The 26,701-nt window shown below is 55.0% G+C and overlaps 4 protein-coding genes and 11 non-coding genes across 28 annotated transcripts; 3 read left to right on the forward strand and 12 right to left on the reverse strand.

Moving 5' to 3' along the window:
• Positions 1–398: 398 nt before the first annotated feature.
• SLC35G2 (solute carrier family 35 member G2) lies at positions 399–6,749 on the forward strand. Of its 10 annotated transcripts, none has more exons than XM_088060833.1 (4): positions 399–911; positions 2,999–4,039; positions 4,705–4,778; positions 5,484–6,749. In XM_088060833.1, exon 4 carries the CDS (start codon positions 5,506–5,508, stop codon positions 6,733–6,735), a length of 1,230 nt encoding a protein of 409 aa, XP_087916959.1. In that variant the 5' UTR covers positions 399–911; positions 2,999–4,039; positions 4,705–4,778; positions 5,484–5,505; the 3' UTR covers positions 6,736–6,749. The 10 variants fall into 10 exon arrangements, with proteins under 10 accessions (XP_087916959.1, XP_087916962.1, XP_087916963.1 ...); XM_088060836.1 differs by having other exon boundaries at positions 2,999–3,887; XM_088060837.1 differs by having other exon boundaries at positions 2,999–3,126.
• Positions 6,750–7,362: 613 nt separating this feature from the next.
• Positions 7,363–13,217, reverse strand: SCLY (selenocysteine lyase). 5 transcript variants are annotated; one of them, XM_014258329.2, is made up of 14 exons: positions 13,101–13,217; positions 12,535–12,629; positions 12,351–12,463; positions 12,162–12,262; positions 11,868–12,024; positions 11,448–11,575; positions 11,176–11,340; positions 10,737–10,843; positions 10,368–10,404; positions 9,945–10,028; positions 9,691–9,793; positions 9,438–9,513; positions 8,598–8,788; positions 7,363–8,092 (listed from the first exon to the last, which is right to left on the reverse strand). In XM_014258329.2, exons 2-13 carry the CDS (start codon positions 12,582–12,584, stop codon positions 8,629–8,631), a joined length of 1,281 nt encoding a protein of 426 aa, XP_014113804.1. In that variant the 5' UTR covers positions 12,585–12,629; positions 13,101–13,217; the 3' UTR covers positions 7,363–8,092; positions 8,598–8,628. The 5 variants fall into 5 exon arrangements, with proteins under 5 accessions (XP_014113804.1, XP_087916954.1, XP_087916955.1 ...); XM_088060828.1 differs by having other exon boundaries at positions 12,535–12,687; positions 13,101–13,148; XM_088060829.1 differs by lacking the exon at positions 13,101–13,217 and adding an exon at positions 12,950–13,029.
• Positions 13,170–17,393, forward strand: LOC102114255 (uncharacterized). Its single transcript, XM_014258333.2, has 2 exons — positions 13,170–13,306; positions 13,900–17,393. Exon 2 carries the CDS (start codon positions 13,933–13,935, stop codon positions 14,779–14,781), a length of 849 nt encoding a protein of 282 aa, XP_014113808.1. The 5' UTR covers positions 13,170–13,306; positions 13,900–13,932; the 3' UTR covers positions 14,782–17,393.
• A 2,841-nt stretch (positions 17,394–20,234) lies between these two features.
• On the forward strand, positions 20,235–23,180 carry AIRE (autoimmune regulator). The gene is made up of 12 exons (XM_088061231.1): positions 20,235–20,375; positions 20,471–20,645; positions 20,745–20,897; positions 20,997–21,068; positions 21,163–21,276; positions 21,390–21,514; positions 21,670–21,747; positions 22,038–22,153; positions 22,224–22,433; positions 22,523–22,619; positions 22,861–22,929; positions 23,100–23,180. Exons 1-12 carry the CDS (start codon positions 20,235–20,237, stop codon positions 23,178–23,180), a joined length of 1,431 nt encoding a protein of 476 aa, XP_087917357.1.
• A 398-nt stretch (positions 23,181–23,578) lies between these two features.
• LOC148183505 (5S ribosomal RNA) lies at positions 23,579–23,697 on the reverse strand. The gene has a single exon (XR_015773530.1). It is a non-coding gene; the product is annotated as a 5S ribosomal RNA (ribosomal RNA).
• Positions 23,698–23,876: 179 nt separating this feature from the next.
• Positions 23,877–23,995, reverse strand: LOC148183506 (5S ribosomal RNA). Its single transcript, XR_015773522.1, has one exon. It is a non-coding gene; the product is annotated as a 5S ribosomal RNA (ribosomal RNA).
• A 179-nt stretch (positions 23,996–24,174) lies between these two features.
• LOC148183507 (5S ribosomal RNA) lies at positions 24,175–24,293 on the reverse strand. The gene has a single exon (XR_015773555.1). It is a non-coding gene; the product is annotated as a 5S ribosomal RNA (ribosomal RNA).
• A 179-nt stretch (positions 24,294–24,472) lies between these two features.
• On the reverse strand, positions 24,473–24,591 carry LOC148183508 (5S ribosomal RNA). The gene has a single exon (XR_015773566.1). It is a non-coding gene; the product is annotated as a 5S ribosomal RNA (ribosomal RNA).
• A 179-nt stretch (positions 24,592–24,770) lies between these two features.
• On the reverse strand, positions 24,771–24,889 carry LOC148183509 (5S ribosomal RNA). Its single transcript, XR_015773577.1, has one exon. It is a non-coding gene; the product is annotated as a 5S ribosomal RNA (ribosomal RNA).
• Positions 24,890–25,068: 179 nt separating this feature from the next.
• On the reverse strand, positions 25,069–25,187 carry LOC148183510 (5S ribosomal RNA). Its single transcript, XR_015773588.1, has one exon. It is a non-coding gene; the product is annotated as a 5S ribosomal RNA (ribosomal RNA).
• A 179-nt stretch (positions 25,188–25,366) lies between these two features.
• On the reverse strand, positions 25,367–25,485 carry LOC148183511 (5S ribosomal RNA). The gene has a single exon (XR_015773528.1). It is a non-coding gene; the product is annotated as a 5S ribosomal RNA (ribosomal RNA).
• A 179-nt stretch (positions 25,486–25,664) lies between these two features.
• LOC148183512 (5S ribosomal RNA) lies at positions 25,665–25,783 on the reverse strand. The gene has a single exon (XR_015773538.1). It is a non-coding gene; the product is annotated as a 5S ribosomal RNA (ribosomal RNA).
• Positions 25,784–25,962: 179 nt separating this feature from the next.
• Positions 25,963–26,081, reverse strand: LOC148183513 (5S ribosomal RNA). The gene has a single exon (XR_015773546.1). It is a non-coding gene; the product is annotated as a 5S ribosomal RNA (ribosomal RNA).
• A 179-nt stretch (positions 26,082–26,260) lies between these two features.
• Positions 26,261–26,379, reverse strand: LOC148183514 (5S ribosomal RNA). The gene has a single exon (XR_015773547.1). It is a non-coding gene; the product is annotated as a 5S ribosomal RNA (ribosomal RNA).
• Positions 26,380–26,558: 179 nt separating this feature from the next.
• Positions 26,559–26,677, reverse strand: LOC148183515 (5S ribosomal RNA). The gene has a single exon (XR_015773548.1). It is a non-coding gene; the product is annotated as a 5S ribosomal RNA (ribosomal RNA).
• Positions 26,678–26,701: the final 24 nt, after the last annotated feature.

Below are 26,701 nucleotides of genomic sequence, written 5' to 3' on the forward strand. Positions count from 1 at the left end.
CCGCCACCTGGCGGCATTTCCGCCCCGCCACGGCGCAGCCGCCCCGCGCGCCGGGCGCGCAGCGCCCCCTGCCGCCCGCGCCGCCGCAGCGCGCGCCCAGCCCCGCGCCGCCGCGCCGCGCGGAGAGGAAGGGGCGGGAACGAGGGCAAGCCGGCCCGCCCCGGCGCGCGCGGCACGCGGGAAAACGTCTTTCGCGCGGAAACGGCCGCGCGTGCGCCCCGTGCCCATGAACACCGCCGGCGGGGGGGGGAGAGACTGTCGCGACATAGCCGGCAGGGATGCCGGCAACGGCGGAGGGGGCGTCTGTCACGACGGGGCGGGGGCGGGCCCCGGACCCGGGCCCCGTGAAGCGGCGGGGACAGGGACACGGGAGAGGGAAGGGGGTCGTGGCTGTCGCGACAGAGCAGGGGCGAGAACCCAGCGTGGGCCGGAGCGCCTTCCCAGCCCGCGGCGGTGCCTCGGTGGGTGGGCCCCGCGACGCCACGGCGGTGGCAGTGATGTGTCTGGGGCCGAGCGGGGCCGGCACTCTCCGCCATGGCGGGGGCGGGCGCGGAGGGCGCGGCACGGCGAGGACCGAGCCCGGGCAGCCACCGCCCTTCGCCAGCTCCTGCCCGGAGGGGCTTTCCTGGAGCCGCTGCCGGGGTTCCCATGGAGACGCCCCGCGTCCTCTGACGAGTGCCCTCTTATCGGCGACAGTTGCCATCGCGGTTGCTGCCGCCCTCCTCGCCGCGCTCCTGGGCTCGGTTGCTTTGCAGGCGACTGTCCCCTCCTGCACACCCCGCGAGCACCGCTGGCTGCCGGGGTTTACAGAATGTTGGGAGAGGATCCGAAGCAGTGAGTGAGGTTTTTCTAATCTCGACCTGTCATCTGCTGTCGTGGACCGAAGGTGCCGTCTCGTGCTTCGCCCCATTGTAATGTACCTCTTAAAGCCTTTCTTACATCTAACTAAGCTGTTTTCCTGGTTTCCTCTGCTGTAGGGGACTATATTTCAGTGTTAATGTATTCTCTGTTCTTTCCCCCGTGCCTGGAATTGCTATGTGAATGCTATGGGTTTGTTCAGATAAGGGTTTTTGGAATGGGAAGTTTGCAGGCAAAGTGGCTCTTCTCCCAAAATCACTCAATGCAAGTGTTGCTGCTGCAGAGGTAGGAGCTGCAGCAGGCAACAGGCATGAATGGAGAAATTAGAAAATAGTATTTTTTCATGGAAACGGCTGCAAATGGAGCCGGTATTCAGCAAGAGAATAGAGAAAGCAAAGGAAATTAAAGGTATGTCCCATCAAAGGAGGTTGCTTCAGTGAGCTACCACAAACAGAGGTCATTTTTTGGGTAGCAAAATATTATGAGGAATGTACTGACAACTCTTGGGACTTTAGCGTAGGGTTTGTATTTTTATTCAGTGAAGGTTGTGCTGGCTTGTCCTTCAGGCAGTGCTGCTGGATGTGACTCAATTTGAAGACACAGGATATTGGTTTGTTGGTTTGAGTATATTTGCTCTTGTGCTTAAGTGCTAAAAACTCCTTTCATGTAATTGGTCCTTCATTTTCTTAAATAACTTTTGCTATTCATTAAATTTTAATAAAGACTCGAATTTCTTGGAATGTATTTTTAGTCAAATTGATTTATGTCAATCTGGCTAAAACGATAAAGGTACTTGTACACCACATGAGTGTAGATCCCTCAGCATGTGCAGTTGTCTGAAGTATGAAGCACTTAAGAATTTCCAGGTGGCTTAATGGTGCTGAAACATGACTTTAGGGGATTTTCCTGCACCTGATAAGGAATCAAAAGAAAATCCCTTATGCTGAGAAGTTAGTGCACACGTGCGCTTAGTGAAGGTGGCACCAGTTTACTCAGTTCCATGGGTTTCCAGGGGTGGGTGGGTCTTTCCTTTGTGTGATATTTAGGGAGAATTGTCAGTCTGTAGTTATCCTGTAGAGACTGCTCACAGTGCTCTGGTAATTTCAGCCTGATCTGGTGTGGATTGGGAGATTTCCCACAGAAGGAGCAAAGGAGCATTCCTGTGGGGCCTGTCTTTCAGAGTGCAGGGGTAGCTGACTCATTCCCAACTCCGTATCCATAGCTGGAATTGCCATGTCTGTGAGTCTTTCATAATAACACTTCAGTAACCTGACTGATTTTAATCAATCTGGTAGAAAATGAGAGTATTTTTTGTGAGTTCATTCAAGATTGGTGGTTAGAATTACGAGACCTAGAAGCCTGTACTCCTTCAGGTACAGAAGGAGAGTTCAGGCTGTGAGTATCTAACCCCAGCAGTCAGGGGACAGATAATCACCTACTTCCACCTGACTAACCAGCACTTGCAGTGGTTGAGGGAAGGAGGGCAGTATTCGGGGATTTTTTTCTTTTAAAATAAATCATGTTTTGTATTCTGTCAATGATCTGTGCCATTTATTTGATTTACAGTGATTATTTGTTCCCCCAGGGGAAAACAGGGTTCACACTTTGAAGTCAGTGATTTCAATGAGCTGGTAATTTAAATGGGTGTCCCGGTCAGAATTGGGAATGTTTGTTTTGTTATATAACTTGAGAATTTTGCACATAGTGCTTCATCTTCAGCCTTGTATTAAACTTGATTCACAATCAACTTGTGAGTTTAATAGAAAACGCAAATAAGCCACATTAAGTTTCCAGATATGAAGGAAAACTAAATGTCATCTCCACAAAAGGCATGGGCAGAAAGAGAAGTAGCAAGTTTTTTGTATAGGCTGTGCTGATTTCTGTCTATTTTAAATTTGTGTCAGGGACACACATAATGGATCTGGGATATGCCCTAATCCCAGTCTCTATGGAAAATGCCACAGGTTAAGAAAAGCAAGGTCACCAAAAACTACAAACAAATGTACTGTTGGCATCACATTTGTCATACACTGAAAATGAAAATGAAATTTTGTGCTAAGCATTCCTGTTATTTATTTTTATGTTCTTTATTACTTCCCATCTCCTGCCTTTCATACATGTTTGCCCTTCCACTTTCCAGATTGCCAACTGTTCTGGTTCCCAGCTGAGCAGTCCTGAGAGAGCAGCTCTGTGCAGAACAGCCATTTTGAGCTACACGCTCACCATCTATTGTTTTCCTCCAGAGAGATCCCTGAACACATTGCACAGGTCCTGTGCCACATTCGCAACTGTTGTGTTGAATTTGAAACTGTATGTTGAAAGAAAATGTAATCTAAAGCCAGGAAGCAAGAAGGTTACCGTTGTATGCTCATGCTAACAAATGAGCTATTTTGGTTTTGTTTTCAGGAATAGTTGCAGCATTTACCCAGCTGTTTCTTAATGAAATGAATGAGTTTACCCAGTGGTCTACCGTCAATCTAATAATAATTCCTGTTGTCCACTTTTGTCTTCTTTTCCTCACACTTATTTTATTCACGATCCAGTATGTTGTGCCTTAAAGCAAGAAAGTCTTAATTTTTTTAAGGCTGCAAGGCAAAACTGCACAATGAAAATGCTAGGTGAGAAAAGCTGTGAAGGTATAAATCACTGCCTTCCTAGGCTCCCTCAGTGCGGTTTACATTTGCATGTTAAAAGATTGGGAAATGAACAATTTAACTGAAGGAAAAGTGAAGGTAGCAGGTGAGCCTGGGGCAGATTTCTGGCAGGTGTTGGTAAATGTTGATGTGTTGTTTGAAGTGCCCGCTAGCACAGCTGATTCCCAGCTCTATTTACTCTCCCTGGCGTTCATCTGCTCGCTCTCAGGTTCCTTGCCCAGTTAAGCTGCCTACGGGCACCCTGGAATAGTCTTTACCGTGCAGGGCATGCTGGGTGTGCTCTGACCCTGGGTCTGCAGCAGAAAAACGTGAACAGCAGTGCTGGGCAAGGCTTCCTGAGAGACGAGGGGGACTCGAGAGGGTCCTCAGCCCCTGGTACTCGTGCAGGTCCAAGCCGGTGCTGCTGCTTCCTCCAGAGCTGGGACTGGTGCCCGCCCGTGCCCCCGCTCCCGTTCATCCCTTGCAGGAGAGCAGGGACTCGGCTACAGCTCAGTTGGGATCTAACGGGGTTAATGAACACTCAGCCTGTGAGGAAAAAGGCAGATTGTCCCATTCTCATGTAAATTAATTTGCCAGAGACACAGGCAGCGCTTGGCTGTCACAGATCACAAGCACAGAAAATGCCAAGGCTGAACCTGGCCGCGGTATTTTCAGTGTTTCTGTGAGGAACTACTGCCCGCACTTTCCCATTGCCTTTAGATCTGCGTTGTCCCCGACAATCTTCTGTCCACTGGCCAGCAGCTGTGCTCTTGCACTTCCAGGACCCCCAGGAATGCTGCGGCCCTCCCTGGGGACAGGGGCTGTCTGTACCCATCCTGCGGTGCCACCGCAGAGCCCAAGATGCTGCTGGCAGAGCTCGGTTCGGGGGGGAGCTCCGGGCAGGGAGGGTGGGTCCTGCTGGGCTCCCTCTCCTCTGCAGCCCGTGGGGCAGCACAGCAGGCGTGGGAGGGTGGATCGGCTTGTTGTCGAGCTGTAGGACCCGTAGCTCACAAGCCACCACTTGTTCTTTGGATCGGTTCCCTCAGTTACTCTAGGAGATGCCTGAGGAGTGGTTTTGACAGGATGCCACGGATTACTTTCTCTCCATCTAAAGTGGCTTGGGGTTTGAGCCTCCCTTGGGTTTTATTTTCTGTGCCGAGATGGTTGTAACCTTCCCTGCTGGTACCTGAGAGCAACTGTTGTTTCTGTCTAGATAGCCCACCGAAGATGTAGATGATGAAGAGGTGTTTTCCCCCTCTGCCTTAGGATCGAATGCCTCTGTCACAGGTATGGTCTACACAGGTTTTATCTGCTAGGGTGAAGAGAAGGCGAGGAAGGTTTCATTGCTTCTGCTGCCTCTTCACTTGGAAAGCTCTGCACAGATGGTATGAAAAGTCATTTCAGTGACATTTCCCTGACTTAATTGAACAACTGCCCCACCCCACATCACAGGCACTGTTTGTGTAGTGAGAAATGGGCCTTCACGAGGAGACAGAAGGGTTTAACACTGTCCCGGTTGTGTTCAAAGATGTGTTGATATCCATATGCAAACTGCTGACTTGCCCCTATTTCCCTGTGTTACCCTCTTGTCATCTCCTCCAGCCAAATTTCTCCTCTAATCTTGTAACACTGGTAAGCTATTAATAGTAATGCATAATTACAGGGTAAAAAGCTTAGCAAGAGAACTTTCTTATTAAAATATACTAGAATTCATTATGTATACCATACATAATGACAAAATATGTTATTTTCAAAAATCAGTGACTGAAGTGAAGTGCCATGGTTGACTTTTAAGGAGATCCAAATGGCCCTCAAAGCCATCAAAGGTATTTAGCAGTTACTCAATGGAAAATTAAAGCAAAACCAGGAACAGGCTACTAGTACTTGGAACTGGTTGATTAAAAACAGCTTGTAAGCACTAAAAGCACTTACATTTGAATTAATCTCTCACTATTCATTAAATAACAGTGTATCTCCATTTTTTTTCTTAAGACCAGGGCATTTCTCTAAGGAAATGGATACATCTTCTGAAAAATACCCAGTCAAAAAGCGAGTGAAAATTCATCCCAGCACAGTAACAGTGAAATACACCTCTCATTACCCCCAGCCAGGAGAAGAGGGATACGAGGATGTTAATGAAGATACTGGAGTATTTATGGAGGATAACCCTATGAGAAGACTACTGAATGATGGGAAAAAGAGAGAAAAGACTTTTTTTGGTGCAACAGACACCAAGCCAGCACAACTGCCAAAACGTGACGAGGGTGGACAATCCCATCACTTCCCTGAAGGAAATGTACTGCAGTCCAGGAAAACATGGGCAGTGCTTTTTGGGTCTGCCGTGGCTCACGGATGTGTGGCTCTGATCACAAGGTTAATTTCTGACCGTTCCAAAGTGCCATCTCTGGAGCTGATTTTCATCCGCTCGGTCCTGCAACTGCTGTCCCTCACTGCTGTGTGCTACCACCACGAGCCTCCCTTTGGCCCCAAAGGCTACAGGCTCCGGCTCTTCCTCTATGGGGTCTGCAATGTCATCTCCATCACCTGTGCCTACACCTCCTTCTCCATAGTGCCCCCCAGCAATGGGACCATCATGTGGAGGGCCACCACCACAGTGTTCAGTGCCATTCTGGCATTTTTACTCACAGATGAAGGAATGGCTTATATAGACATAGTCACTGTCGTTGGCAGTGTGTTTGGTGTTTGTCTTGTCATGATCCCCAACATTGTTAAGGAGGAGAACTCTTTGCTGAGCACCTGGAAGGAAGCTTTTGGCTACACCATGACCGTCATGGCTGGTCTGACCACTGCCCTTTCCATGATAGTCTACAGGTCCATCAAAGACAACATCAGCATGTGGACAGCGCTGTTCACTTTCAGCTGGACAGGAACAGTGTGGGGAGCATCCACCATGTTCCTGCTCCAAGAGCCAATCATCCCACTGGATGGGGAAACCTGGAGCTATCTCCTTACCATCTGCCTGTGCTCCACTGCAGCCTTCCTGGGGGTCTACTATGCCCTGGGCAAGTTCCACCCCGCTCTGGTGAGCACTGTGCAGCACCTGGAGATCGTCATTGCCATGGTCCTGCAGCTCCTTGTGCTGCACAGCTTCCCAGGCACATGTGATCTGGTCGGGGCAGTGCTTATTTTGGTGAGTGTTTTTTTCCTTGCGTGTTATAAGCTTTCCTGGAAGGAGTTAAGAAGGCAAGATTATCAGGAGATTGTGGATTTGTCCATTAAATGAATGTTGGTTTTCAATGTCTGATTCTGGCTGTGACCATGTGGAAATGACTCCTTTCAGTTCCTGTGTCTGAGTGTAGTGGCCAGGCCCTCTCTCTACCATTTCACTTCTCAGCTGATGTAACAATGTTGGTATTTCCAGGCTCCCATGCCAGGTGGATTTGTTCTGCTGCACACAACCATTTTGTCATGCCCAGAAGAGTAGCTCACAGGGTGCACAGCCAGCACAGGCTGGCCCACTGAAATGTGGGCCAAGCTCTTCTTGACCTTCTCTGGATAAAGCAATACAGAGGGACTCCAAAGTGACTCTCATTCATGTATGCTGTGGTAGTAGGAAGATGAGCAGCAAATCCATTAAAACAGTCAACCCAAATTGTCATTTCCTCTGTAATACTTCTTAAGCTTTGGCTGTCATATTCTAAATGGAGCAATGCTGAATTTCTGTGGCTACAACTTTCATTTCCTGTGTGTATAAAGAAGTCAGTAAAGCTTTTTGTGCTTTGTGGCTAAATTTCTGCCTGAAACAATGCACGAAGCCCAGATGTCCTGTGGGGGAAAGTAAGCCCCAAAAGCTGAATCTCTGGTTGTGCCACAGCTGTGACAGGTCCCCAGGAACAGTAAGGTCCATGACAGATGAAAGATCTAGCCCTGTGGCAGACCAAAATCCCTTCTATTGAACCATGTGTTCTAAAGGAGGCTTTGACTATTATCCAAGGGAGGGGAAAAATTGGAGAAATAAAAGAATGCATTTGAGATGGAGATGCATGGTAATACTGACCAGCCTGTGACTGTCAGTATCAGTCAGGATATCAGTATGTCAGGATCAGTGACTGTCAGTCAGGGTGCTTGGATCCTAAAACTCCAATAAGATACCAGATTTGTCAAGAGCCCCAGGGTTTTATGAGTTCAAATAGTATTCCTGGCCATTCTAATGTGTGGCTGTAAAGAGAAAGGCCAGCATCTGTGTCCACGGGCTCTGTGCCAACCAGGCCCTGCAGCCACCTCCCACTCCAGCCGCCTGTGCCTCTGTTCTGTGTGACATGAGTGTTTTCTGAGGGAAAAGGCATCACTCAGATGGCTCCAACTGGTCCCGCTTTCAACACAGAAAATACATTTTACTTGTGAGAAAAAACAGCAGTTAGCTTTATTCCTATGAATACCCAGGGAGACCAAGTTCCCTGACATCAGCCAGTCCAGCCAGCAATGCTTCTGATCTGTGTGACACTTGTGTCCTCCAATGTTGGTGATGCCATAGACCCCCTAGGCCACACAGGGTTCCCTCAGGTGCTGGCACAGTCACAGCTGCCCAGACAACTGTTTCCTTGAGGAGCAGATGGAGCTGGCAACAGGAGATCTGCCCCCTGTAGGAAGGACAGAAGAAAAGGGGAGCAAATAAAGCAAAGCAGTGCTGGGAAAGCTCTGCCCAGACAGTAATCAATGCCTTTGACAGCTTAGGGCAGAGCAGTTCCTAGCCCAGAGTCCTGCTGTGCTTCTATCAACTCCTCATTGCACTCTGGGGCAGATGGTCTTTCTTCCTCTGGCTGCTCAGGCAGCAGGAAAGCTTCCTTTATGGAAAGCAACCAGGTCATGAGGCTCCTCCTTCAATGGCTTCCACGCCTGTCCCTCTGCAGGGGCTCAGGTGTGCCAACATATACATGTGCAGGCACCCAGCTAGATGGCAAGCTGGGGGCACTGAACAGCAGGACTCCCCAAAAGCCTCCACTGTGCAGCAGGGATGAGTCCTGGGCAAGCCCTGGAGCTGCCCCAGTCCCAAAGCAGCCAAGCCCCCTCTTCAGAACCTCCCCCTGCCACCCCTTAGCCCAGGCTGGCACAGGCAGCTCACACCCAGGGGTCCACCCCAAGAACCTTAGTGGTGTCCAGGTAGCAATTCAGGGGTCTATGGAGCCTGGTCCTGCTCCAGCTGCTCCACAGCCTGCATGAGGTCCTGCACAGCCCTGTCCACATCTGCCCGTGCGGTGCCACGCCCCACGCTCAGCCTCAGCGCATTCTGTGCCACCTCTGGGGGAATCCCGCAGCTCAGCAGCACTGGGGAGGGCCTGGAACACAGCCAAGAGGAGGAGGTTGGACTTGAAGGCCGAGGAAGCTCCACACATCAGTAGGGATCCTCAACAAGTAAGCCACAGGAAGAACCACATCTGCAGATACACTTCAGGACCCCTGTTTGCTTTCCAGAGGCACCCAATCCCACTGGGCTTCTTGCCCTATGGGGGATCTGGCTCTTTTAAGAAGAACTTGTTCCATGTCCCTGTGGGTTGGCAGCTCTGCCACATCCACGGGGAATTGCTCTAGACCAGGCCAAAAGCACCCACTGTCCCCATATCCCCTAAAGAAGCCATCTGGAGACCCAAGCAGGGCTGGAACGGATGAGCCAGGCACACACACACAAGGCAGGCTCTCTTCTGGTAGCGCCAGGAGTTCAAAAGTACTTCGAAGCTCAGCTGGATCACCAAAGCTGGGAGGGACAAACTCCTTCCAAGCAGCAATCAAGCATTCCAGCTGTGTCTCCTGCAATAATCCCCTTCACAGCCCTTCAGCCCCTCTGGAAAGCTCTGTACCCTCTTTGCTCATCACACAGGTGATGCTGCCCAAGCCACCCACTGTCCCGTTCCCTGTCCCGATTTCTGTCCTTCCCAAACCTCTGTCCTATGGGAAGACGCCCAGGGGCTGCAAAAGCCATGTGCTCACCGATCCCCCTTCTCAGAGTGGCAGGCAGCCCCGACGCTGGCGAGGAGCACCTTGCAGTGAGCTAGCACCCTTCGTCCTGCAGCACAAGCAACACAAGAACAGCTCTCCCAGTGCCAAGGCTCTCTCCAGGGACTACTCCTGCCTCACCTCCCTGCCTGAGCCACACCAAGCGCCCGCCAGTCTCAACCACAGGTGCTGTGAGGGACAGGTGCTTGGCTGTGTGTAACCATCACAGCTGTAGGATAAGAGCTACCTTGAAGGCCTGGGCCCAGGATGGAGAAGTTACAGGTGTTGCAGAGTCTCTTGGAGCCCTTAAAGTGACTGTTGAAGCGAATCCTCTGCTTCCCAAATGAGGCCTGGAGAAATCAGAGGGCTGTGAACCTCTCTGGGTTTCCAAGCAGCTCTGTCCTTATGATGGATTAAGCAGGGCCAGAGGAACATACCCACCCTGCTCCAGGCCCCACACCCTGCAGCCTGAGACTGCAGGAAAGGACCAGATGTGCTTACCTCCAGTGTGGCCTCCAGGTAATCCCGGACATCCCGCATATGAGCCTCATAGGCCTCCCAGTTCTTGTTCACTAACTCTGCAGCCTGAGAACACACAGACAGGCTTCACCAGTGACCCTTGGACACCTCCCTTTGTGCATGATTCCCAGGATGTGAGCCCAGCCTGGAACAGCCTCTGCAGTGCCAGGTCCCCTGTGTCCCCTCTCAGTGCCCTCTGCCATGTGAGCTGGGTGACTGTCAGGGCTGCAAACCCACAGCAAGCACCCTAAAGCACCTCCTTGGACTGGCACCAGAAAGTCCCACGACCTTTCCCAATTCACCCTCCCTCCCACATCCTAAGTTTGTCCCTTTGTTGACCAGGGAGCACAAGTGTCTGTCTCTGTGCTGGGTCTGCACCACTCACCCCTCACCATCCCAACTGACCTGGCCAAGGCCGGCAATCATTGGGGTGTTCTCAGTGCTGGAAGGGAACAGGAACCAGTGAGTTGTTTCTCCAGACCAGAAACCCAGCCTTGAGACACAGACATTCCCTCATGGGACCCCTCAGGACTAGCAGGGGCTCCTGGACACCTCTCTGAGGTGGTTGAGAAGGAGGCAGTTCCACCCTGAGGTTACACCCTTTGCAGAGCTTGAGCTCCAGGGAGTTTCCATGCACAGATCCATTTCCCTGCCATGCTGGGCTGGTCACCCCAGGGCTGGCAGGTGACAGAGCTCCCAGCTCAGGCAAGGCAGCCCATGTAGCTTGGCCAACAGCCAGAGGCTCACATCTCCAGTAACTACCTGTCCCCTTACCCTGGCCGGAAACTCCTCTCCTGTCCCCCTCCGAAGAGCATGGGGTGCAGCGGGGTGGCAGTGCCGGGGCTGTGGGCGTACAGTGCTCCAATCCGTGGGCCATGGAACTGTGGGGACAGCTGTGGTGACCCTGGGGACACTGACCAGTACTGACAGTGCTTCCTGTCCTCCTACCCAAATCTGAGTGCCCTCCGGTGCTGGCTCCTGCTCATTGCAGAGGCACAAGCTGCTGCAGAGCTGCTCCCCATTCTCAGTCTCCTTCCCCCCAGCCCAGACAGGTTCTACACAAGCAAAGTCTGTCTGCACAGCACCAATTAGCAGGAGAACTTTGGCCAGTGTGAAGTACCAAGCTGTGTGGGGAACCCTAAGTCCCCCTGGCACCCCAGCAGAGATGTCACACAGGGTGATCTGCAGCTGGGCCACACAAGCAGGGCCACACCTTGTGTCCCACGATGGTCAGGTAGTCCACACCCAACTCCTGCACATCCACACGCCCCTTGCCAATCATCTGGGCCGCATCGGTGTGCACCAGGATCCTGGGCAGACCCTCCGCTGCTCTGTGCTGGTTGAGGGCACGGATGCGCTGGCTCAGCTCCGCAACGGGCTGATGGCAAGAATGAAGGTCGGCATCCCAGAGACTTTCTGCCCCCCTCTGTCACCACCTCTTTGCGAGGACATCTCTCCGCCATCCCCCTCACTGCCCACACTCACCATGATGACACCGGTCTCGTTATTGGCCAACATGAGGGAGACCAGGCAGGTGTTTGGCCGGATGGCGGCCAGGACATCATCCACCTCTGCCTGCCCACTCCGTGGGGACACGGGCACAAAGGTGGCTTCTGCAGGCCAGGAGACAAGCCCTGAGGCTGGCTGGGTAGGCTGTGAACACTCAGGGCTGGCCTGTGCCCCACTGGGCAGGACAGGAGTGTGCGGACAATGGGAGCACAGGCACAGAGCAGGGAGGTGACACATCCAGCCTGGGAGAATATGGGCAACCACGGGGAGAAATCGTGCCCTTCCCCATGGGGAGAAAGTGGAACATCACAGAGCATGTAAGATCTTGCCCCCCTACAAAAACACCAGCAGAGACAAGTCCCCCATTCAAACCCCATCTGTGCCTGTGCCACTCACCAGCCAGGCCCTCCCTCCCCAGCTGCTCCAGCAGCAGGCGGATGGAGTCATGCTCTACACTCGATGTCACGATGTGAGGTGTGCCCCGCCTGTCCCCTGTCCCATACTGGCTCTCATGGAAGTGCCTGCAGGCAGTGTGGATCACCATGTTATTTGCCTGAAGGAAGGATGGAGACGGAAAATGGAGGCTCAGAAGGAGCACAGCACCCTTCATCTCCATCCTTCTCATGGCAGCTTCCTGGAGAAGGGGTGGTGGGCAGGGATTCCCAGGAAGGGGGTCCTCCCTGCTCCCACCTCTGTGCCCCCCGAGGTGAAGACAATGTCCTCAGGGCGGCCTCCTAGCATCCTCGCCAGGCTCTCCCGCGCGCTGCCGATGAGCTCCTTCGCCTTCCTGCCTGCAGGACCAGATCTAGCAGCTCCCGAGGGCTCCTGCCACCACGGGGCCCAGCCCGAGGACGTGACATGGCTCATCCTGGTCCCTACCTGCGGGGTGGGAGCTGCTGGGGTTGCCCCAGGCCTGGCACATGGCATCCCACACGGCCTGAGCTGCCTCGGGGGCGAGCGGGGTGGTGGCATTGTGGTCCAGGTAGACCCTCCTGTAGGGACAGGGGCAGATAAGGGGTGCTGGGGGACACAAAGAGGAGCACGGGGCAGGGCAGGGCCTCACCCCTCCAGTGAGTCACACCGCGCCTCCGCCGGCTCTGTCTCCGCGCCCATCACTGCTGTCACCGTCACTGTCACCGTCTCGCTGCCGTCACCAACCTGGCATCGTCGGTTACAGACATGTGGCTGCCCACGGGGGACCAGGCACCTGCCCTGCCTGGGGCACCACAACCACCCATCATCCTCCCGCCTGCCCCATAGCCATGGCATCCACCAATCAGCTCCCTGCTTCCTGCCCCACAGCCATGGCACCCACCAATCAGCTCCCTGCTTCCTGCCCCACAGCCATGGCACCCACCAATCAGCTCCCTGCTTCCTGCCCCATAGCCATGGCACCCACCAATCAGCTCACTGGCCACTACCCCCCCCTCACGGCATTGACCAATCAGCTGCCCCGCACTCACGGACCCCTCCCTCACCCCGCTCCCGCTGCCGAGCCGCCCAATCCGCTGCCGCCATCCTCATTAGCCGAGGCCCCGCGAGCGCACAGGGCTCCCCTTGGTCCCCGGCGGGCGGCGCGCGAGTCCCCTGTCCCCTTTCCCCCCCCACGTCTCGGCGGGTGTCACTCACGCGCCACTCTCGCGCGTCCCGAGGCGGAACGGGCGTGGCTCTCCAGGAGGTGCGCTTCCGGCGAGCGGGAGGGGGCGGTACTTCCGGGACGGACGCAAGGCCAGGGAGCGGCGGCGATTCCCCTCGCCAAGATGGCGGCGGCACCGTCGGTGCGGTTCCCGTGCCGCGCCCCGCGCGGGCTCTGCGCCGTGCTCCGCGCGATGGCGGTGAGCGCCGGGCGGGGGGCGCCGGGGTGAACAGCGGCGACCTCCGCGCAGGGCTCGGGCGGGCGGCACCCGGGCCCGCCGCGTCGTGACTCAGCGCCGCACGGCGGAGGCGGCCTCGCGTGCCGCGCCCGGTGCGGGGCCGAGACGGAGGGAGCTGCCCGGGGATGCACCCAAGGCGGCCGTGCCTCGTGGCTCCGTGCCCCGGGCGGGCCGCGGCAATGCGGGCCGTGCTCCGGGGAGGGGGGGTGGGGCGGGCGGTTCGGGCGCTGTCGCGGGGTCAGGCGGGCGGAGCCGCGAGCAGGGCCACGGCCGGGCCGTCTCGCTGTAATTGATAAGGCGAAGTGCAGAACTCAATTAAAGCCGAATTCCCGCACGCAGACGCACCGTATTAGGCTCTGGGAGTCGCTCCGAGGAGCGATAGGCTCGCGGAGAAGGGGCTGGGATGGGCTGGGCTAACGCAGCCGTCCAACAGCGGCGGAGCGCCGCAAAGCCCCGCGTCCCATTGGCCTCAGTACGGTTTACATCGGCTTGTTTCTGCTGCGTGGAAAAAACTGCTTCGTTTGACACACTCCTCTCTTTCTCCTGTCTTTCAGGTTATGTCGTAACTACAGAACTACCGAGCAGTGATGGAATCACTGGACACTGAGGTGAGGGCACGGAAGACCCTGGGGACTGTGGAATACGTGGAGTCTTCAGGCTTTGCGCAGGGGGTGCTGCCCACCAAGAAGGATGTGGTGCAGAACATGCTGTACCTGCTGCAGCCCAAGAGGGCCGGCCAGGCCCAGCGCTCCAAGGAGGATGCGGCCCAGCTTCTCGCAGAGCACCTGCAGGAACACTGGCTGGTCTGCAACCTGCACACCATCGCCACGCAGAACATAAAGAAACTCATCCTCAAAATGTATGAGGAGTTCACCCGATTGTACCAGACCAGGAAGCAGAGACAGAACCAGGCTTTTTCCGAGCGGGCCGACAGATTCAATGAGAGTTCAGAGAAGCTCTTTGACGTGTTTTGTACAGACACACAGATGAGGGATAAACTGGAGGAGTACAGTGGGATAAAAATGACCAGCATTGAGTGGAAGTTTCTGGAAGATCAGAGGAATGAGAGAAAAATGTACTATGAAGATTTCACAGAGAAGCAGGAGCTGAAGATGATGGAGAGAAGGCAGAAGATACAGTGTCTGGAGCACTTCAGGAAGCTCGCCAGGGAAGAGAAGGAGAGCAGCAAGGCAAAGGAGATGAAGTACAAGGGCGAGGAGCAGTCAGATGAGGGCACAAGTGTTGATGAGCTGTACCCTGCAGAGGAGGAGAACGGTGGTGCCCCAGCCTTCTCGCTGCGGGGCCGGCGGAAGCGCCGCTGCACCGCAGCCACCACCGGCACTGACCTGCCCCTGGAGGGCGAGCACATACGGATGAGCATCCGCAGGGTCAGGCCTGGCTTCTACGAGACTGTAGAAAAGGTGAAAAACTGCTAGCGCCCGCCACGGAGAGCGGGCAGAGCTGCTGGAGTACAAGGTGGCAATGCACACATTAGGCAAGTTTGAAATCCCACCATCCATTGGAAGTGATTGTTGTAGATCCACAAGCCAGAGCACAGGAACATGCTGCCTCCAGGGAAGAGGGCTGGGATGATGACAATGGCAACAAGGACTAAACCACATGGATTTGGAAGGATGAGCTGTCAGCAGCCAGCGATGCCAAGGCTCAAATGCAGCGGATGATCCAAGGTTACGTAGCACATAAGCCTCTTCTTTCAAGGTCCTGTCTGCATCCGTGGAGTTTGGAAGTCTCTCAACATTTCTGAGCCAGTAGTCGCCTAACAGCGTGAATCAGGACTCGGATTTACTGCAGGGTGATAACTCGGACTTGTTGCTAACAGAAAATCCGTGTGCTGAAGAGCCCTGGCTGCAGTGGGGGTGAAAGGTGCTTGGCCTCTTCCTGCGGGAGCTGGCGTTTCTGCCAGGAAGGAAGTGGGTTTGCAGCGTGTGTCACCAGCCCTAGAGAGGCACGCTGTGCTTTTGGAAAGGGACTGCTCTCCTGCTCGAGGAGTGGGCAGAGAGCAGGAGACAGTGGAGTGCTTTGGCTGTTAAAGCATTGGTGATTCTGAATGTTTTATTCTAGATTCTATTTTACCAACGTTTCCTTGATCAGGATAAACCTTCCCATAACTGGATGAGTTTTATCATTAAGTTCCCTAATCTAGGATCTGGGGTGTGAATCCTAAATGAAGTGGTAATGTTTTATCTTTGGGGGGAGGGGGTTAACATAGGAGAAAATGCAAATTGCATTATTTAGTTTTAAAATGAGAGTAATTTTATAAACTGTTATACTGCATTTTTAGGACATATGGAAGAAAAAGCCTTCCCAGGTGTAGCTGTGGTGTTCACAGCAGTATGCACCCAGATGTGGGCTTGCTCTTCCACCCCCGAGGTGGTGTAGACCAGCAGGGGGGGAGATGGTAGTTTTCCACCCAGAGGTTGTTTGAACATGTGTGACCCTCTTGCCCACGTATATCCTGAGCAGTGATGTATCTGTGACTTTTTTAGTTAAGAGTTGCTTTATTGGTTTTTAAAGGTGAGAGACTTGAACTTCCAGTGAAACCCAGTGCTGGAGATCTCTCTGGTGAGATGCGCAAACCTTGCCAGACTGCACTGAAAATGGAAAACCCCCAAGTCTCTTACTTATCCACAAAAGATCTGTGGTAGAAAGAGCGCAAACTTGCCTGGTTTTAAAATTTACCTTCCAGTGTGAATGTTGGTTTCCCCACTCCAGTATCTCAGTTTCCCCATTTCTTTCCTCTCCGTCCTGCACATCATTTACTGACGTTAACTCGTGCTCTTTCATTCTTTGGCTTTTGCTCCCTTTAACAATAAATGCATGTACGAATAATTTTGACAGTTCATTTACTTTTGATGAATCAGTCCTCGGACTGCTTTGAAGTCCTATGCCAAAGGAGGAATGAAACTCGGAGCAGCTGCTGGTGCCCTGGAACACGGCGGCCCCAGCCGGGCCGCCCAGGCAGGCTCCAGCCTCGGCCACCTGGCATAGATCTGTCCGGCTGTGAGCTGCATGTCCCTTCTCAGGGACCCTGCTCCTTAGTGCCAGGGTCGTTGCTCTGTGTCTCTGACAAGCTCTTCATGGTAAGTCACTCCAAAGTATTTAGTGCCCGCCACGTGCTCTGCGCCATTCGTAGTTTTACAGGTTTGGTAGCAGCACCCTTGAGCCTCCGCTGCCTGAGGCTTTGCGGCCTCCCTCCATCTCCTCTCTCTGATGTGCTTCACTGACCTCCCCATGCAAATTATGTCACGTTTAAACTATTTGCCTTCCAGCCCGGAGGTGCTGGATTGAGCCTCTCACTGGGTCTCTACACCAGCAGCTCTGTTTCAGCAGGGAATATAGCCAAGCTCAGACCTCGCCAAAGGAGAAGTTTTTTAATAACTGCTGTAAGCCCCCTTTTTATTACAAATATAGCTGACAGTATAAATGCTTGTGTGTAAAGCAAATCCATCAGGGTTGGTTCGGATACAGAACACAGCTGTATAGTGCTTTATGATTTTCAGGGATTCAGGGAATTTAGGGTTGTCAAATTTGACTTCCTGTCTACCACAGGGAATTACATTTCATTCAGAAGCCCCACACTCAGCCTGCTGGTCTCAGTTGAACTGAAATGTCTGACAGAAAGTCAAGCCACAGGTGTCAGCAGTCTGCTGTCTTCCTTGTTATCTACTTAGTGATTAGTCACCTTCACTATTTCAAAAAAAGATGAAAAAAAATCCGATCAACTTCTAGGCTGTGATTCTTTTTCACAACATCCTATACAGGCTGAGCAGAGTTTATCACAATGAAATCATATCTGGGTTTTTTTAACTTGGTTTGACTGTGGATAGAGCCAAAGCCTGGCTCTGTTTCTGCTGCAACAGGGGAAAATTTCTAAATCATGTATTCTGATATTCTGATTACTCTTCTTTGGGACCATGGTGCCTTTTTAATCAGGACAGTAAATCTTGTCCTAGGATTCTGTACTTTTGTACGTTAACAGTTGTTGACTTTCCTTTTTGGTGTGTCCCAAATAAATTAATATAACATACATCTGGGCTTTTGTTTCTTCTTTCTAAAGGGGGAGGAAAGAGGAAACTGAAGCTAAAGTAAATCTCTGCTTCAGCTCTCCTTCCCAGGCCCTTGCAGGAGCAGCTGGGATGCATGCAGGTGGAGCTGCTCCCCTCCAGACCATGTGGGGCGGTGGTAGGGCAGCTGCAAGAAATTTGGATCTGGCACAGGGGCCCTTTTATTCAAAGATGCTGGAGCCTGGAGCAGCTGAAGGTAAGGGGAGAAGAATAAAATCTCTGCACATCGTGGCAGTGTTTCATGGGGACTCTCAGTGTGCCTCAGGTGTGGTGGGATTGGTGTCAGAGACAAAGGTAGGGACTCCCTGCCTTCCTGGTGTGATCCCATGCATGACTGTTCCACTGCTCCCTGTTCTCTCCTGACTGTGGTTCAGGAATGTTGTTTGAGATGAGTGAGGGGCAGTTGTGTCCAAGGGAGACATGGCAATGGTTTGCACCACAGGACTTCAACAAGGAAGGGAAATTGGAAAGGAGGAAATGCTGGAAGGGGGTGTGTTTGCATCAACGGCTTTTGCAGGAGGGAATTGAGGTGCATCCCAGGAGCTACAAATACTTTTGCTGGATGCTGAGTCACTGATTTTACTGGGGATTTGGGGAGGAACATTGTCAACCTTCGGCCCTTGAGTCCTGGTTTCTGCAGAGAAAGCAGTAGAAAGGAGAGAGCATCCTGAAAGCCCTGTGCTCCAGCCAGGGACCCTGGCAGCCAAGCAGGGCACGTGCCAGCCTCAGGCAAAAGCTGCCCTTTTGCAGCCCTTACAAGTTCCTTAGAGCTTCCCAGGCTGGCCTTGAGTGAAGCTGTACAGAAACCACCTGATTTCCCAGCATGGATGTGCCTCTTCATGTGGCCACTGCTCTGCCTCCCACCCCTCTCAGAAAGGGGAAGGAACACAAAAAAACCAACCCAAAATGCAAATCATGGCACTACTGAGTGGGCTGGATGTGGAAAACAATGTCTGTGACTCAGCACAGAAAGAGTCACATAGTTGGAATTTAAAACAAGTCCAAGCCCAGCACTGTGGGCATATGGCTCATGGAGTGCTGGGCAGTGCCTCCCCACGAGGGAGCTGGGTGGGCATGGGGAAGTGCCAGAGCCTTGTCTTAGATCAACTGTGCCAGACAGGTTAACACAGGGTGATAAACTGGGGAAAACTGTGCTCCTGGGAACAGTGGAGCAGACCTGTGAAGCTGTGTCACAACTGTGCTTGTGCTCAGTGCCTGTGGCCGGGCTTGGGCAGAGCTCCAGGAAGGGAGATGAACCTCCTGTGTCACCTGACACCCACGTTTTTCCCCTGGGGGGATGCATGACACAGATGGTGGCAGAGCTGGGCACAGAAACTCCCCCTGAATGCTGACAGGAGCTGCAGAGTGAGCCTTTCCATAGGCGACCACATTAATTTATTAACCAGATTTATTAACACATGCAAGGGTATTTCCTGCTCCAAGGGTGTTGTCTTGTTATTCTTCCCGAGTTTCTTGACAGCAGATGCTTCCTCCTGGCACAGCTTTGGAGCCAGCAGATACTGCTCCAGTTTTTTAAGACACAGCAATGAAAGTTCCTCCCTGTATTCCCTTGTGCTGCCCAGCAGCGTCCCCTCTTGCACCGTGCCCTCTTGCACCGTGCTCTGGTCCTGCTCAGGTTGGAGTTTGCCCCGTGGCCTGGTGACAGATGTGCACAGCCACAGCACCCTTGGCAGAGCCTTCGGGGCAGCCCAGACACACCTCCAAGAGGGAGGGAGGCTAGAAATTGATTCTGGGGAAATCCAAACGTCTGGGACTTGGGGCAGGAGCTGTTGAGCTTTCTCCTTCCCAGCTACCTGGTACAGAGCAGCCATGCCCCCAGACTTTTCTATGCCAGATGCTTTCAAGGAGTCAGCTTTCCCCTGGCTCCACACTTTTTTCAGCTCTGTATGCTCAGTTTTGGAAGTGGGCACTGACAGAGCTGTGGGCTGCACCTGCCCAGGTGTTCCCTGGGAGTACTCGTGGCACTGCCATGGCTCTGGCAAAACATTTGCTTGTTCAGCATCCTCAGTTGTACCCCTACACACCTTTTGTGGAGTTGCTTTGTGTGTCAGGGCTTCCTACTGCCCCACAGAAGCTGCCTGCAACCTCAGGAGATCAGTTTGCTTAATTGGCCCAGTCTCCAGAAGCATTTTATATCCTTTTTCAGGCCAATGTGCACCAAAATCACTCACATCTTGTCTCCTCTGTCTCTGGAATCCTCTGTCTCTGTGAGCACCCAGACAGTTCCTCCTGTGTTTCTATCTTGAGACATACCACATTGTCCATGAGAGATGCTGGGAAGGGAAGTGGAGAATGTGGGGGGAGGACACACTCAAAGGCACCCACACCCTAACTCTCCTTTGTTGCTGTCACATCCCCAGCTGTTGGGCCCTTACTTCCCACATGCTCCTGCAGCCGAGTTTCTGAATGAGAGAAGCAGGTCCTGTGGAAAGTCCAGAAATTTTGGGAGCTGCCTGGGTGGCAACAGATATGAGAGAGGTGGGAGCCCCTCGCCAGGACCTCACTGAGCCCCTCTCTCTCGTCACTCCAGGATGGTCTCCGCGGGTTAGGTGTCCTTGACCAGCAGCGCAGCCGCCCGGAGCTGGGGTGGTGCCTGACCTTAAGCCCGGGGCTGGGGGGCTGGGACAAGCCCAGTGCCGCGCGCGGGAGGGCCGGGTTCAGGTTACGGCCTCGTACAGAAATGAGTGGGGCTGCGAGAGTCCAATGAGGTTTCTGGTGCCGCGGCAGAGGTGTATTAAAGGGGAGTGTACGGGCGGCTGCGGGCTTCGGCAGTGTCCCCGGGCATGGCGGGGCCGGGCAGCGACGGGGACCTGCGGCACCTGCTGAAGCTGCACCGCACCGAGATCGCCATGGCAGTGGACGACGTCTTCCCACTGCTGCATGGCCTGGCTGACCACGATGTCGTTCCTGACCACATCTTCAAGGTGAGGGTGCGGAGCAGGACAGGACGGTCATGCCGTGGGGGCTGGGGCCGGAGGAGGGCCGGAGGGCAGCCCGTAGGCCGTGGTGTGCCTGGCAGGAGACGCTGAGCCGGACGGAGCGGGAGGGCTCCCACCGCGCTTTCCACGCCCTGCTCACCTGGCTGCTGGGCCGCGACGCTGCCGCAGTCCGCGACTTCTGGGCCGTCCTCTTCAAGGAATACAACCTGGAGCGGTACTCCAGGCTCCGGCCTCTCCGCGGCTCCTTCCCCAGAGGTAGTAGGGGCTCAGGCGGAACTGGCACCCCGGCGGGCTGACAGTGGGCAGGGGTGACAGCCAGGGTGCCGGTGCCTGTCCTCGTCTCTGTTCTTGCAGAGGTGGAGCTGGGGCGGCAGCGCCGTGGAAGGCGTTTCTCCCCGAGCCCCACAGCACCGGCCCCACACAGACCCCAAGGCAAGAGGAAAGCCCCTGAGGAGCGGGACAAGGCCCGGGCAGCACAGTCCGCTCCACGGCACAGCGCCAGTCCTGGTATGGAGACCCAGAGCAGGATGGAGACGGGCCAGGGTGCTGCCCCCGAGGTATTGTGAGGTACTGTGCCCCCTGACGCCCATCCTCACAATGCTGCAGGGCCCCTGGTGAAGGCAAAGACTGTGAAGAAGCCGGAGGGCACAGATACCCCCCACACTTCTCGTGCCAGCGGTGAGTGCCAAAACCCCCAGGGCAGCTTCTGCCTGTCCACCCACAGCCCTGGGCAGGGGCTGCACACCCCACTAAGTTGCTCCCCTGCCTGCAGCTCTCCAGGCAGTGGCTGCTTCGGTGCAGAGGGCAGTGGCTGTGGCAGGTGGTGAGGTGCCAGTCAGCCGTGGGGCCATCGAGGGCATCCTCATTAAACATGTGCTGGATCCATGTAAGTACAGCCCAGCCACCTCCTGCCCAGTTTAGTCCCCAAATTCAGGAGCCACCCTCAGGCAGGGCAAGGTGGGGAAAGGAAGCTGGAGCTGCCTCTGGCCTCTCTTGCAGGCAGCTCCAAGACAGTCAGCAGAGCTGGGGATGAGCCATATAACCCGGCTGCCTGCGAGGAGTCAAAGGCCAGGAGCAGAAGCCACAGCCTGAAGCCCCCTGCCCAGCCCAAGGCATGCCAAAGTGTACAGACACCCCCCTCATATGTTTTGACCCCCATCTTGTGCAGCTGCCAAGGCTGTGGCAGGGGGTTGTTTCTGCATGGTATCATAGCCATGGCCTGGGAGTGTCCCCCAGTGAAAGCAGTGCCTCTCCAAGCCCCTTCTTGTGTTGCCAACAGAACAGGGAACCCCAACTGCACCCCCAGGGCCAGCTGCCAGCAGCCACTGTGTTCAGCCAGGACCCTGTGCCACAGCAGGTGAGCCCTGGATATGACACCTGGTGCACCCCCAAGAGGAACTGTTGGGGTTTCCCTGGCATATCTGTTTGCCCTGGCCTTGAAAAGGAAACCCAAGGCTCAGCTACTGGGGGTTCACCAGGTTACGACTCCCAAGAGACAGGCAATTTTACCACCCTGAAAGGATTGGTATGTTTGGTGAAGGGTGGGTGATACAGGGGGAGAGGGCAAGGGGATTACAGACCTTGCCACAGCCACAGCTTCAGTCTGTGAGGGTGGCAGTGATGCCCTGCCCACTCCCCTGAGGACAGGAGAATGAGGATGAGTGTGCAGCATGCGGTGATGGTGGTGAGCTCATCTGCTGTGACGGCTGCCCCAGGGCCTTTCACCTTGCCTGCCTGGTGCCCCCACTGCCCCATGTCCCCAGGTGAGTCCCAGGGCACACGGGCCTGCTAGTGCCCCCTGCCATCCCTCACTGCACTGCTCCCACTGTGCAGCGGGACATGGCGATGTGGCTCCTGTGTGGAGAACGTGACTGAACCAGGCCAGCTGCTGGAGGCAGACTTGCCTGTGGAGAGACCCCCCGAGATCCTGGGAGAAGCGACACGGGACACCCAGCTGGGTGGAGTTGAGGGAAGCATCTGCAGCCGCTGCTGCACCCAGATCCCCACTGGCCGACACTGTCCTGCTCCCAGTGGGGACCCCAGGTGAATCCCCCATCACTCCCCACATCCCAGCCTTTGTTCCTCCTTGGAGTGGTCTGCCCTGACGGTCTGTGTCACCCCTGATGGTGTAGGGGGCTGCTGCTGTGCACATCCTGCATGGGCACCCTGGACACAGGTGGCGTGGGCACCACCTCAGCAGCTGGAGACCAACTGCTTCCAGCAGCCAAGGTCAGCACAAGTTGCCAGGAATGGGGTGGGAGAGGAAGAGCAGGGCCTATGGGGAGCAGGAAGGTGGAGATGGGTCAGGTAGGGTGAGGGACGGGCTGACACCACATGGAGGCAAGTTAGTGAAGCTGTATTGGGGGAGCATGAGCTGGGCCCACACCAGGTGATAGCCTGAACAAGCCTGACCAAAGGCGGGCAGGCTGAGGGCAGCAAGGGAGCTGGAAGGACATCTCTCCATGCACAGGCAGAGGACAGAGCCCTCGGCAGTGACACTGTGCTGAGCCGGGATGAGCTCGATGCGCTGCTAGGTGAGGTAAGACTCTGTGTGACACCAACAGGCAGATTCTGTGCAAAGCGGACCACATCTCTGGTGTGGCCCACAGGGTGACATGGGACTGTGGGTCAGGCACCGTGTGCTGGGAAACCCCACAGGGGAAGGATGTGGTATGGGAATAGAAAATGAACACTGGGGCTGTCCCACAGAGCACGTGGGATGGGATCTTGCAGTGGGCGTTCCAGACCATGGCGCGGCCGCTCACAGAAACACAGGGACTCCTTGCCTAGTGCACAGATGAAGCAGCGGACTCCACATCCCAAGCTATGAAAAAGCCTCTGAGAGAGATGCAAAACAAAATGCACACAGGCATCACAGCTGCCCAAAAGACAGAAAGAAACACAAGAGAACATAACAAAAATACTGAGACAAAGGAAAATAGCAGGTCACAGCTAGTGACACTCAACAGAGAATATGCACAATGAAAAAGTGAATAAATAGCATCACAGAGAAAATGCAAAAGGTGATTGAAAAAAATATAATAACAATACCACAAGAAGAAAATCGTTATTATTAAACAAATGATAAAAAGATAAAGTTACAAATTTAAACTATTCCAAAAATGAAAAGGGAAGTGGACATGGAAATCTCAAAAATGCCAACACAAAGATGCAAAAGATGCAAAAGATGCCTACAGCACCCGGTATTCCCAGGCGGTCTCCCATCCAAGTACTAACCGGGCCCGACCCTGCTTAGCTTCCGAGATCAGACGGGATCGGGCGTTCTCAGGGTGGTATGGCCATAGGCACTCCGCTCCCCCTCTGCAGCGCTCTCGAGCCCACACCTCCACCTTCCCACGCTGACCTGCACCGAACAGCCCAAAAGATACACAAGGCACAAAAAGCATACAAGCGACACGTGCCAGCACCCTCCTGCCCCTCGCCACGGCTGCCCAAGCAAAACAAGGGACCCCACGCAGCAAAAGATGCCTACAGCACCCGGTATTCCCAGGCGGTCTCCCATCCAAGTACTAACCGGGCCCGACCCTGCTTAGCTTCCGAGATCAGACGGGATCGGGCGTTCTCAGGGTGGTATGGCCGTAGGCACTCCGCTCCCCCTCTGCAGCGCTCTCGAGCCCACACCTCCACCTTCCCACGCTGACCTGCACCGAACAGCCCAAAAGATACACAAGGCACAAAAAGCATACAAGCGACACGTGCCAGCACCCTCCTGCCCCTCGCCACGGCTGCCCAAGCAAAACAAGGGACCCCACGCAGCAAAAGATGCCTACAGCACCCGGTATTCCCAGGCGGTCTCCCATCCAAGTACTAACCGGGCCCGACCCTGCTTAGCTTCCGAGATCAGACGGGATCGGGCGTTCTCAGGGTGGTATGGCCGTAGGCACTCCGCTCCCCCTCTGCAGCGCTCTCGAGCTCACACCTCCACCTTCCCACGCTGACCTGCACCGAACAGCCCAAAAGATACACAAGGCACAAAAAGCATACAAGCGACACGTGCCAGTACCCTCCTGCCCCTCGCCACGGCTGCCCAAGCAAAACAAGGGACCCCACGCAGCAAAAGATGCCTACAGCACCCGGTATTCCCAGGCGGTCTCCCATCCAAGTACTAACCGGGCCCGACCCTGCTTAGCTTCCGAGATCAGACGGGATCGGGCGTTCTCAGGGTGGTATGGCCGTAGGCACTCCGCTCCCCCTCTGCAGCGCTCTCGAGCCCACACCTCCACCTTCCCACGCTGACCTGCACCGAACAGCCCAAAAGATACACAAGGCACAAAAAGCATACAAGCGACACGTGCCAGCACCCTCCTGCCCCTCGCCACGGCTGCCCAAGCAAAACAAGGGACCCCACGCAGCAAAAGATGCCTACAGCACCCGGTATTCCCAGGCGGTCTCCCATCCAAGTACTAACCGGGCCCGACCCTGCTTAGCTTCCGAGATCAGACGGGATCGGGCGTTCTCAGGGTGGTATGGCCGTAGGCACTCCGCTCCCCCTCTGCAGCGCTCTCGAGCTCACACCTCCACCTTCCCACGCTGACCTGCACCGAACAGCCCAAAAGATACACAAGGCACAAAAAGCATACAAGCGACACGTGCCAGTACCCTCCTGCCCCTCGCCACGGCTGCCCAAGCAAAACAAGGGACCCCACGCAGCAAAAGATGCCTACAGCACCCGGTATTCCCAGGCGGTCTCCCATCCAAGTACTAACCGGGCCCGACCCTGCTTAGCTTCCGAGATCAGACGGGATCGGGCGTTCTCAGGGTGGTATGGCCGTAGGCACTCCGCTCCCCCTCTGCAGCGCTCTCGAGCCCACACCTCCACCTTCCCACGCTGACCTGCACCGAACAGCCCAAAAGATACACAAGGCACAAAAAGCATACAAGCGACACGTGCCAGCACCCTCCTGCCCCTCGCCACGGCTGCCCAAGCAAAACAAGGGACCCCACGCAGCAAAAGATGCCTACAGCACCCGGTATTCCCAGGCGGTCTCCCATCCAAGTACTAACCGGGCCCGACCCTGCTTAGCTTCCGAGATCAGACGGGATCGGGCGTTCTCAGGGTGGTATGGCCGTAGGCACTCCGCTCCCCCTCTGCAGCGCTCTCGAGCTCACACCTCCACCTTCCCACGCTGACCTGCACCGAACAGCCCAAAAGATACACAAGGCACAAAAAGCATACAAGCGACACGTGCCAGCACCCTCCTGCCCCTCGCCACGGCTGCCCAAGCAAAACAAGGGACCCCACGCAGCAAAAGATGCCTACAGCACCCGGTATTCCCAGGCGGTCTCCCATCCAAGTACTAACCGGGCCCGACCCTGCTTAGCTTCCGAGATCAGACGGGATCGGGCGTTCTCAGGGTGGTATGGCCGTAGGCACTCCGCTCCCCCTCTGCAGCGCTCTCGAGCTCACACCTCCACCTTCCCACGCTGACCTGCACCGAACAGCCCAAAAGATACACAAGGCACAAAAAGCATACAAGCGACACGTGCCAGTACCCTCCTGCCCCTCGCCACGGCTGCCCAAGCAAAACAAGGGACCCCACGCAGCAAAAGATGCCTACAGCACCCGGTATTCCCAGGCGGTCTCCCATCCAAGTACTAACCGGGCCCGACCCTGCTTAGCTTCCGAGATCAGACGGGATCGGGCGTTCTCAGGGTGGTATGGCCGTAGGCACTCCGCTCCCCCTCTGCAGCGCTCTCGAGCCCACACCTCCACCTTCCCACGCTGACCTGCACCGAACAGCCCAAAAGATACACAAGGCACAAAAAGCATACAAGCGACACGTGCCAGCACCCTCCTGCCCCTCGCCACGGCTGCCCAAGCAAAACAAGGGACCCCACGCAGCAAAAGATGCCTACAGCACCCGGTATTCCCAGGCGGTCTCCCATCCAAGTACTAACCGGGCCCGACCCTGCTTAGCTTCCGAGATCAGACGGGATCGGGCGTTCTCAGGGTGGTATGGCCGTAGGCACTCCGCTCCCCCTCTGCAGCGCTCTCGAGCCCACACCTCCACCTTCCCACGCTGACCTGCACCGAACAGCCCAAAAGATACACAAGGCACAAAAAGCATACAAGCGACACGTGCCAGCACCCTCCTGCCCCTCGCCACGGCTGCCCAAGCAAAACAAGGGACCCCACGCAGCAAAAGATGCCTACAGCACCCGGTATTCCCAGGCGGTCTCCCATCCAAGTACTAACCGGGCCCGACCCTGCTTAGCTTCCGAGATCAGACGGGATCGGGCGTTCTCAGGGTGGTATGGCCGTAGGCACTCCGCTCCCCCTCTGCAGCGCT

The sequence above is a fragment of the Pseudopodoces humilis genome, chromosome 11 (assembly GCF_049639895.1).
Source record: "Pseudopodoces humilis isolate 2021_Gansu_Grassland_sample_001 chromosome 11, ASM4963989v1, whole genome shotgun sequence".
Taxonomy (NCBI): domain Eukaryota; kingdom Metazoa; phylum Chordata; class Aves; order Passeriformes; family Paridae; genus Pseudopodoces; species Pseudopodoces humilis.

Coding starts and splice junctions, on each gene's coding strand:
- LOC102114255 (XM_014258333.2), top strand. CDS start 13,933: ATGGAATCACTGGACACTGAGGTGAGGGCACGGAAGACCCTGGGGACT.
- SCLY (XM_088060827.1), bottom strand. CDS start 12,740: ATGCCATGGCTATGGGGCAGGCGGGAGGATGATGGGTGGTTGTGGTGC. Junction 9,794..9,944: donor ACCTGGAGGCCACACTGGAG/GTAAGCACATCT, acceptor TGATTTCTCCAG/GCCTCATTTGGGAAGCAGAG. Junction 8,789..9,437: donor CACTCTGAGAAGGGGGATCG/GTGAGCACATGG, acceptor GCTGTGTTCCAG/GCCCTCCCCAGTGCTGCTGA.
- AIRE (XM_088061231.1), top strand. CDS start 20,235: ATGGCGGGGCCGGGCAGCGACGGGGACCTGCGGCACCTGCTGAAGCTG. Junction 20,646..20,744: donor CCGCGGCTCCTTCCCCAGAG/GTAGTAGGGGCT, acceptor CTGTTCTTGCAG/AGGTGGAGCTGGGGCGGCAG. Junction 21,069..21,162: donor CCACACTTCTCGTGCCAGCG/GTGAGTGCCAAA, acceptor CCCTGCCTGCAG/CTCTCCAGGCAGTGGCTGCT.
- SLC35G2 (XM_088060832.1), top strand. CDS start 5,506: ATGGATACATCTTCTGAAAAATACCCAGTCAAAAAGCGAGTGAAAATT.